Source organism: Sinocyclocheilus anshuiensis, unplaced genomic scaffold (genome assembly GCF_001515605.1).
Source record: "Sinocyclocheilus anshuiensis isolate Anshui unplaced genomic scaffold, SAMN03320099.WGS_v1.1 scaffold197, whole genome shotgun sequence".
NCBI classification, from domain to species: domain Eukaryota; kingdom Metazoa; phylum Chordata; class Actinopteri; order Cypriniformes; family Cyprinidae; genus Sinocyclocheilus; species Sinocyclocheilus anshuiensis.
The window spans coordinates 896,229-906,724 of NW_015540856.1; the positions used below are offsets into that span (position 1 = coordinate 896,229).

General features: G+C 41.2%; 1 protein-coding gene across 1 annotated transcript; it reads left to right on the forward strand.

The window, feature by feature from the left end:
* Positions 1-216: 216 nt before the first annotated feature.
* LOC107687860 (glioma tumor suppressor candidate region gene 1 protein-like) lies at positions 217-10,283 on the forward strand. Its single transcript, XM_016485333.1, has 12 exons — positions 217-332; positions 590-635; positions 753-795; positions 1,080-1,145; positions 1,370-2,821; positions 2,991-3,693; positions 3,966-4,096; positions 4,244-4,305; positions 8,606-8,754; positions 8,866-8,960; positions 9,107-9,209; positions 9,552-10,283. The coding sequence occupies exons 2-12, from the start codon at positions 595-597 to the stop codon at positions 10,193-10,195; spliced, it is 3,489 nt and encodes a 1,162-aa protein (XP_016340819.1). The 5' UTR covers positions 217-332; positions 590-594; the 3' UTR covers positions 10,196-10,283.
* Positions 10,284-10,496: the final 213 nt, after the last annotated feature.

Below are 10,496 nucleotides of genomic sequence, written 5' to 3' on the forward strand. Positions count from 1 at the left end.
AACAGGTAATTTAGGTGTTTGTTTTTTTTAATCATTTTGTAAATTATTTGACCAAAAATTGACAGAACTGTGAGATTATGAGATTTCACACGTAAAGCATGATTGCCAGTTTCCAGTCAAGCCATTTCATTTTTTAACATCTTCCAAAGATTATTTAATAACTATTTGTACACCTCATGTTTACCTTCTCAGATCTTGCAGGACTCAAGAATGTCCCCGATCAAAAGCATGTCAAAATGTCTGGTTTTCTCACAGACGGTCCTTGAAATCCAGCCAATGAAGTACACAGAAACTCTCTCTCGCTGCTCTGAATGGAGCCACCCTAATAAAAGGTTAGGTTACTTCACAAAACCCAGATTATTACATATGAACCATGTGGTTTTATCTGCAATAATAGTGATTTGACACCATAATATTGTATACATTAAGTGGATTTGAGTTAATTTATATAGGCTAGTAGTGTACATTAAAAACACAGTATTGACATATCAGATTTAATATCAAATAATGAATGCATATTGTCATAAGCATAATTTAATTTGTTAGTTTTATAACTTTGTAATTCCAATCCAACTTCTTTCTTGTTTAGTTGAAATGGAGGATGAAGATGGTACTTGTTTACTTGATGTTTTATGGTAAATGTTGTTACATCCAATAAATGTAATTTTCTTAGTTTGTATGTATTATATTTAAAGCAGTCACACCAGAAGATTTGCTCATATGTTAATTTCTAAATGCTTACTTTAAAACAGTGACCCTCAAGCCTTGAACGACTTTCTTCATGGGACAAACGAGGTATGGAGGAATCATAATATTACAGTGTGGCTTTAATCTTTAACGTTAGTAACATTAGTGACTACCTGTTACAGTATTTTCTCCAAAACTTGTTTCAGTTGTGGTAATTTTGGAACCTTAGCGCACTTTAAAAGGTCATATGTAGAGAGATCTAACATGGATAACTTAGAAGAACCTTAACAGAAGAAAATCTCATGTTTGTGTATACAGTTTTGTGTGCAAATACAAATTCTATAAAATTACCACATGCGATTAACTGTCCCTCCTCCCTTCTGTTCAAACAGCTGCCAAGTGGAGACTTACTCATTAATTCATCCTCTGGAGAGCCGTCACTCTTCACAGACACTCCAGTGAGTCTAGACCTCTCTCCCCATGGAAGAGGGAGCTTATAGATTTGTTTCAGCTGGGACCTCCCAGAACATGCCTGTCTGTCTAACAAACCCCACTTTTTTAGTATCAAAAGAATGGATTTGTGACTTTAAGCTTTAAAATAGTGTTTTAAGCTTTAAATAGTGTTTGAATTCTTTTAACAGTTTAACAAACCTTTAACATGACTGTTGTGACCGTTCTGCAGAGCCCTGCGTCTCTGTTAGCAGATGATGCTAGTTCTCAGGACACTCCTGTCTCTGGCTGTGTGGATCTCTCCTTTCTGGAGGAGGCACTGCTGGCATCACCGGCATCCTCACTAGGAAGTGGAGGTCCAGAGGCGCAAGAAGATCCCAATGTCCAACTAGTGAAACAGCAGAAAGAGTCCGAAGAGATCTGTGACATTCTCCAGCAGAGTCTCCAGGAGGCTGACATCACAGAAGACACTCTCGCATTAGAAGCAGGACTTGCCCAGACAGTAGAAACTCTCCAGCTTGGTTTGTCTGGCACATCCCTTCCTTTGTCTGCAACGCCATATTTCTCCAAACCATTGACAGCTCCTGGATTGATCTCTTTACCAAAGGACACTCAAACAGCAGTGGAGCCTCCTCAGCCATCTTTGTTAGCTGTTGGCCCAGGCTGCCCCTCACTCAAACCACCAGGAACCCAGTTAATGAGTCTACTTCCTGGGAATGTATTCCCCACACCTCCACTCGAGGCATCCTTTTCTATTAATTCAGCACAAAGCACCAGCATGATTATCCAAAAGACCCTACCAAGCCTCACAAGCCGCCAGATGTTGGCCTCCACCGTTAGAACAATTACCCCATCAGGGGTCATGTTACAAAAAACTCTTCTACCCATTCAACCTAAGTTACCAGTCAACATCCAGCCCAGGCTTCTACAGCTCAGTCCCAGGCCAGGATTTGCCTTCATCTCAACAAATACACCACAGAGTGTCTTGTTATCCCCTTCTGTTGGCTCAAAGCAGTCCTTACAAGCACAGTCCACACCAAGTGTCAGCAAACCTGTTAGCTTCAATCTGGTTGGTCAGCGAGGACCAATTGTCATTCAGCCCCAGGATCCTTTTCAAGGCCAGAGACAATTCTTTCTGCCGAGCCAAACACCTGCAACTATGTCCCAATCTACCAGCATACCAAGGTCTATTCTTAGTACACCAAGCAATCAGGTGTCTAACAAACCCAAAGTCGACAGTCCTCATATTGTGACTGTACGGCCAAGGCAAATCAACTTCAGCCCTATTTTCACCTCCTCAACTACACAACTCACCCTCAAACAAGGGGCTCTTCTGTCGGGGTCCTTACCAATTCGGTCAACACTTCCTACATTCTTCCAGATGCCAACACAGCTAGCAGGGACCTATGCACCTCAATTGCAGAGGCAGCATGATGCGGTAGTTCAAAACACTGTTGGAAACCAGATCACATTGATTAATAATGCCAATATGCTTATTCCTCATATGACCACCATTCCAATAGTAAATGGTCAGTCAGTGATACAAAGTCTGCCTTTGGTGCCTCAAGCCCAAAATGCTCTAATAGGGGGACCTGAGGGAAAGGTGTGTCTAACCCAGAATTCAGTGCTTCTCCTGCCTGAGAGAACAATAGATCAGCAGGAGAATGTCAACAAACCGTTTCAAGTGAGTTTCTGTCACTTTGTTGTAACAATATTTAGGAATGGTCTTTATGTTAAATAACATGTTTCAGAATCTTATTTGTCTTATTTATCAATCAATTTTGAAAGCACTGTTGTATCTCATAACAGATTTGTAGCTTAATACATTTGTTCACTGTTTTTATTCACTTTAGGAGAGCAGATTGCTTCCTCCAGCTTCAGTGGAATCACCCGTTGCAGAGACTCACGCTCTGCCCACTCCAGTATCAACTCTACTACAGTCATCACCAGATATCAGTTGTGACCCTGAGACAGTTTTGTCATTATCCCCACAACTGATCACTCAGACAGGAGAGCAACAATTTACTGAAGGAGAACGTAACCTATTTCATCACAATCAGGATTTAGTATGTCCAGTACCGTCAGCCAGCCAAGATTTGTTAGCTGCAACTCTGCTTGTGCAAATGGACAACCACATCTCTTCTGCTGTAGGTGAAGCTGAGGATTCGCTCACATCGTTGACTACATCCGAGACTTTCTCTTCATTGTGTGAGAGTGAAGAGATTCTGATGCCAGCATACCATGGTTCAGAACACACTGATATTCTATTGCAAACTCCTATTGGCCAGTGCTCTGTAAAGACCTCAGACACAGACGACACGAAGGGCTCAGCAGCCCCAGTTTCAGATGAGCAGGATTCCTCTGTGTTGATTGCTCTTGATGCTGACCCCAAGTGTCAAAAGGGGCTAGTAACGAGTAAGAGACCTTCCTCTTCCTCAGAGAAGTTGTTTATGTATCCAGAGCAATTGGGCCAAAGTCATGTGTTAACTGAGCTCAGCAGAAACTCAGAGTCAACAGCCCATGTGCACAAGCAGCAATACAATGAACATGACACAGGTAAATTTTTAAACTAGACTAATTTTTTCCATCGGTAACAATATTATTGCTGTAGCTATGAAAGGAGGACTAAACACGGTCTTTGTTAGAAGGCATTTTAAACTTCCCAGAAACAGTAGATAGAAACTTATGCAATAGAAGACGGTGCTTCGTGACATTTTCTCTTTGTATTTGCTGTACATACAAATATAGGCCTATTCTTTATAACAAACAAATTGTTATAATCATTCTATCATCCTTTTTGGCTTCAAATTTATATCTCCCCTGATTAGAGCTCACAGTCCCTAGGAACACTGGGATAATCTCTTTGGATCAGCATCAGTTACAGGAGAAGGTATATCTCGGGCCCAGGCTGCTTGCCCAGGACAAGACTTACTCAGCACTTCAGAACAACCAGGTCCAGGTGCAAATATTATAAATGAAACGTGAAATCTTCGTCAAATCACGCTAGATTTCAGGAAGATGGGATATTTCAAAGAGATTCTGAAAACAGAGTAAAGTCATTCTAGATTCAAAGTATTCTGTTATTAAAATTCCTTCTGTGTCACAGACGTCAACTGCAAGCGTGGATCCAAAAGAGGAGAAGCTGAGACTAGCAAAGAGGCAACACAGGTAAGTAAAAATAGATTTATTCAGTAGCATACTAAATCTATGTAGAGATCAGTATGAATTTCAAAATATTTAAGATGGAAAATGGCGTAGGCAGGGCTGTAGCTAGGGTATGCAGGAAACTGTGTCATTTGAAATCACGTTCCGTTTGAAATTGGGGGACTGGGGACTAGATATTGGCACTCTGGAACAGACCAGCTGATTGGGGAATAAAAGACAATAAATTTCAAGGCACCTTACGTTAAGAATGCCCAATCCCATTCCCAGATAGCTACCTTTCCGCAGAATTCAGTTCCAGCCCTGCCCCAACACACCTTTCTGTAATTATCAAGTGTTCCTGAAGATCTAATTCAGGTGTTTTTGATTAGGGTTGGTGCTGAACTTTGCAGGCAGGTCAATCTCAAGGAACAGGTGTAAAGACTCCTGGTATAAAAGCAGGTTTTGGTTGCTGTGTAACCCTTTTGCACCCAGGCACAATGGGCAGAGGTTAAGCTTTAAGGTTAAGCCAGGTCCTGGCTTTCCAGGACAGGAATACATTAAAGGAACACTTCTGATCACAAAAAAGCAGGGGTCTCAACCCTGCTCTTGGAGAACTGTCCTGTAGATTTCAACTCCAACCTCAAACACACCTGAACTAATCAAGGTGTTCAGGGTTACTTGATAATTACAGATAGGTGTGTTGGAGCAGGGTTATAACTGAATTCTGCAGGACAGTAGCTCTCCAGGAGCAGGGTTGGAGATCCCTGCAACAAAGGCTGCGTTTCACTTGGCATTAACATGCGATCACCGTGCAGACACGATGGCTGGATTACGTTTACATTACACTGAGATCCGATCACAATGCATCCTTGACTGGACCAGGACATGCTGACCGGATAACATTCAGATCAGAAGCGCGTTGACACTTGTCTTTTCAATGTGTATGTGGACAACAACCGGATACAGTTTGCATGTTAATGCCAAGTGTAAACGCAGCTTTTCCCTAGAGTAGGGGTGCCAAACTCAGCTCCTGGAGGACCACAGTCTTGCAGAGCTTAAAGCCTGTGTTATACTTTCCGCATGAGCAATCCGGACGCATACACGGACTACTTGTATTTATACTTCCGAAAGCATATGCTGATGGTCCGCTTTGCGGACGTGTTCCATACATGCGTAGTAGATCGGCTTGAACAATAAACAAACATGTGAACAAAGAATTGCCCAGAGTTATTGCACATCTGGCTGTCTTTATATTGTTTTATCGACGGATTGTACAGGTTCGAGTAGCAACGGGCTTCTTCACACAGCCTGCGCATGCGCAGTAGCCTACTGTACGCGGACAAGTACGCGCGGTCACAAAAAATGGGAGGCACGCGGATGTCCACGCGGAGCCTCCGCGCACGCTCTCCGATGACGATTTTTACGTCACGCATACCATAGCGGACCCTAGCGGACTCGCGGACGCGGAAAGTATAACACAGGCTTAACTTCAACCCTAATTAAACACACCTGATCCAACTAATCAAGTCCTTTGGGATTATTTGTGACCCTGGAGCACAAAACCAGTCTTAAGTCGCTTGGGTATATTTTTAGCAATAGCCAAAAAAACCATTGTATGGGTCAAAATTATCGATTTTTCTTTTATGCCAAAAATCATTAGGATATTAAGTAAAGATCATGTTCCATGAAGATATTTTGTAAATTTCCTACTGTAAATATATCAAAACTTAATTTTTGATTAGTAATATGCATTGCTAAGAACTTAATTTGGACAACTTTATAGGCGATTTTCTCAGTATTTTGATTTTTTTGCACCCTCAGATTCCAGATTTTCAAAGAGTTGTATCTCTGCCAAATATTGTCCTATCCTAACAAACCATACATATTTATTCCGCTTTCAGATGATGTATAAATCTCAATTTAAAAAAAAATGACCCTTATGACTGGTTTTGTGGTCCAGGGTTACATTTGTAAACTACACATACTGTAGGTCTACTGAAGCTGAGTTTGACACCCCTGCCCTAGAGAGAACATCTGCGTATAGATCCCGCTGGTTTCAGGAACAATTTGAGGAACTACTTTTTGTTCTTTTCACACAAAAGGAACTATTTTGTCTTCGAGTCATACCCCAAACTGTATTAGATACATCTGTTGTCAGTATTTTTTGCTGGTTTTGAAAACGACTGGATCCCTCTACCAAAGGAATGCCACCATTTATTTCATCAATACAATTTACATCTTTCCAGTACAACTTCCAATAATGAAAGACACACTTTTAGATAGTACAACGGAACCACCGCCAAGTCCTGAACAAGACAGATATTTTTCTGTAGTACAATGATAGGCATTGCTAAGCCTGAAATGAAGACTACTGTAGACATGATTGGACAACCAGAATCAAAGTGTCTCATTCTGCATGCTAACTTGTTGGAGAAAAGAGTTACAGCAGCTTTTATACATTTATTGACAATATAGGGTGCAATACTGAGTCCAAATGGCAACATGATACGCTTGTACACATTGCTTTAAAACACAAACTAGAGATGTTAACTATGAGCAGCATAAATACTATAAATAAAAACGGATTAGAGATTGAATATAATAAGGTGGTTAAAGCTCAGGGCTAATAACCTCAAAAAGGTTGAGGTTGCAATTCTTGTAAGGAGCAATGAGCTATCACTATTATGGTTACTCAAATATACTTTGTCACTTTGAATAGAAGTATCTGCTGAATACTTAAAGGGGTCATGAACTGGCTTTTTTATTATTTTATACTGTTGTCTGAGGTCCAGACAACAGTTCTCGTGGTTTTTACATTCAATAATAGGCCATTTTCTACCCTGGTTTTGAGGCCAGTGTTCGAAAAACACTTTCTATGGGCGTGCCACATTGAAGACTTGGAAGTAAACGCCCACTGCTATGATTGGATAATAGTTTTGTATAGTAAACTAACTTTCTGTGTGTCAGTTTGACAAGCTACGCCCTTCATAGTTGGAGGCTTCTGTGACTTTGGTTAGACACGTACACATAACCAGGACATATCAAGTGACCTTTAACAAAGCAATCATGACACATAGAAATATTTTTTACTCACATAAGTGTGCTGTGTCATTCCTGTCGGATCCAATATAGATGGCACAGCATTGCTTTTTAATCTCAGTCTCTCTGCAAATCCAGCGTCGACTTGTGTCTTGTTTACAAAGGAATCCGCAGTGAAATGAAGTGAACAAGCGCTCAATGTTTTACTCACGTGAGCTGGAACTTCATTATAAATAAAGTTCAATCATGCATTCCTAATATTTGAATCCGAAGGAAGGTTATGCAGCGACTGTGTTCTTCCACAACCAGGCACTGTACAATATTTAGTGATCTACAACGGCATGTTTATTGCTTGGTTGCTCGATCCGGTTTAGCGCCACTTATGTTATTTCCCTACTGCGTCATGCACAAATCAGTGGGCGGGGCTATAGAATTAGGAGGTGGTGTTAAACCTAGATAGGCACATTCCAGGATCTGGCATTCGTTGAGCCTGGTGTCAATAAAAGCTTCTATTTCAGTAACAAGGATGTTTTCAGTTCTGAAACTTACAGGATATTCTTTTAGTACGATGACCTCTTATATATCAAAAGCTCAAGTAAAAGTTGATTTCTCAATTCATGACCCCTTTAAGCTTAAGCTACACCTTTAGGGGACATGGGTATTGTGGGAATATGAGCCCTCAATATCAATGGTTTCAAACCTCGTTCTCAAGAGTACCCAAACACTGCACATTTAGCAACTCATCGACTCTTTGGTAAAGACTCCAAGTCCTGTAATGGGTGTGTCAGACAAAGGTAAGCAGATGAGTTGAATAAGGTGTTTGATTAGGAAATGTTAGGAAGAGTTTGAAAATGTGTACTGTTGGTGTGCCTCCAGGAAAAGGGTGAGAAACACTGGATTAGAGTCTCTTACCTTTATAAAAAAAAAGTCCACCAAGTTCCCATGGAGAAGCTGACCATTGAATAATGAGCTAATCTACATACTCCAATAAGATTGAGAACTGCAATATTGGAGGGTTCTCACCAGTTTGAATGCTAGCTGGCCTGAATGTCTGTTGGGAAGGATAGCATCATCATCTTCACGTAAGGTGAGAGAGACTCCACTAGTGAAGTAAGAGCAAGATATGGCATTATTTTGCTTTGTCTAGGACACCATAGTGAGATACCGAACAAATGTTTGAAAGACAAAATGAATAAAATTTTAACAAATACAGCCATCCACAAAGTTGCTATTTAATGTACACAAACACTACTTTAACAGACATTCTTTGTGTGTGCATTTGCAGGTTCAAACAGCAGATGTTTTTGGACCACAGTGCTGTTCTCAACCCAAACACTTCGGCTCCATTTGTTTCAGTGGAGGATGCTTTGAGACATTTGTTGCCGTACCATTCTTGTGCTAGAGCTCTACCCAGCCAGGCTGACTTTATCTCAGGTTTGACTCAATCAGGAAGTTCGAATTTGACAATATTTGATAAAATTGCTGTCCTGTAATGGACTCAACAGTAAACTAAACATGAGAAAATATCTGTCATTCTTTGTGCAGTCGACAAGCAGTTTGAGTGTGTTTCAGTCGTTCTGTTGAAACAAATCAAAGACATGCTGAACAAGTACAGGAAACAACTTCTGGCTGAATCCCAGGTAACAAATGGTGTCACTTATTGTAAATTCTTGCACCTTACTAATTCAGAATAACTGACCAAAGTCATTTTCTGAAACTCTAAACATCATTTTGGTTCTTTGGAATATAAGAGGTGGCAGGTCTGAGTTGTTATTGGTTTCTTCAGCAGGAGAGCCCATCAGCAGAGATGGTGATGCTAGAGCGTTTGTTTCTCCAGTCAGAGAGAGTCTCACTGGCAGAGGACAGATGCAGAGCCAGAAGAGAACCAGGTAACAAGACACAAGATTATTTTATGCCTTTGTTTCTCATTAGTAAAGCAGGGTTCCTCAAATCCAACCCTGGAGGGCCACTGCCCTGCAGCATTTAGTTCAAACCCTGGTCAAACTCAGGAACCTGTAATTTTCTAATAACTCTGAAGATCTTGATTAGCTTGCTTGGGTGTCTTTGATTAGGGTTAGAGCTAAACTCTGCAGGTCAGTGGGCCTCCAGGGTCGGATTTGAGAAATTATGCTATAAAGAGGACAGAGGTACAACAATTACAGCCACAGATTACATGCACTCTGACCTGAAACAGTGAAATGTGAACAGGTTTCATTATTTTGGTGGTTCAGCAGAGTCCTTCCTCATGTCCCAGCCCAAGAACTTATCTCAGCACAGCCAAACGTCGTCAGTCCACACTGGCCTTGCCGGTTGTCCTGCATCTCCACCATCGTGGACCTTGCAATCTGACAGACCTCCTGGCCTCAAGACATATCGCTCCAGCAGCAAAGGAGCAATACGCCTCACTATCAAACAAGAGTCAGGATCCCGCAAAGTTATCCACAACTCATGTGACGCCTCGCATGCCATCTCTGGATTTAAACGAAACTACAGCGGGCAGTTAACTAAGGGAGGAGCCATTCACAGGAAAGATGAATCACTTAAGCCTCCTTTGTCAAATGTTGCAGAGAACAAAAATGATCAAAGGCCAGATCAGCAGAACAAGCTAAAATTGGACCTTGACATGGAAACAATAAGGACAGGTAGTGATTCGCAGAACCTCTCTGCTTCTGTGGCCAGTCAAGACTATGCAATTCCAAGGGTGCAAGGCTTGCTTCCAGAGCAGTGCACTCCAGTGCTTAAAAGGAACAAGCTGGCTACATCGGCAGCAGTGTCTCCCAGTTTGCCTGCATTAGTGGAAGACGGGGAACTGAGTGAACACCTGCAAAGTGCTTTAGACAGCATCCTGGAGCTGCAAAGGTTGCAGGGTTCTTAAACCCAAGATTCCACTGGATCAGGCCGTCAGCTGCATGCTAGAAGGACAACTATGAGACAGAAGAGCTAGATGAAAGGAAAAGCCTCAAGATTAAGGATATTTGACTTTTACATCCAGCAGAGACTAATTTTTATTTATTTTTCCTGAGGAAGAAAGTCCTATTAATTATTATTTATTGTGTAAATAGAGTAAATAGAATCTGGGACGTTTCTTGAATCGTTGGAACCTTTCTGTGGAGATACATTATTCTAATTGATAGTCTTCTATCAGTTTAAGACCAATTCAAAAACACAAGTGCAGT

Excerpts from the sequence above, each read along its gene's own strand:
- LOC107687860 (XM_016485333.1), top strand. The coding sequence starts at position 595 with ATGGAGGATGAAGATGGTACTTGTTTACTTGATGTTTTATG. Across the intron at positions 636-752 it reads TGTTTACTTGATGTTTTATG|TGACCCTCAAGCCTTGAACG; the intron begins GTAAATGTTGTT and ends ACTTTAAAACAG. Across the intron at positions 8,755-8,865 it reads CCAGGCTGACTTTATCTCAG|TCGACAAGCAGTTTGAGTGT; the intron begins GTTTGACTCAAT and ends TTCTTTGTGCAG.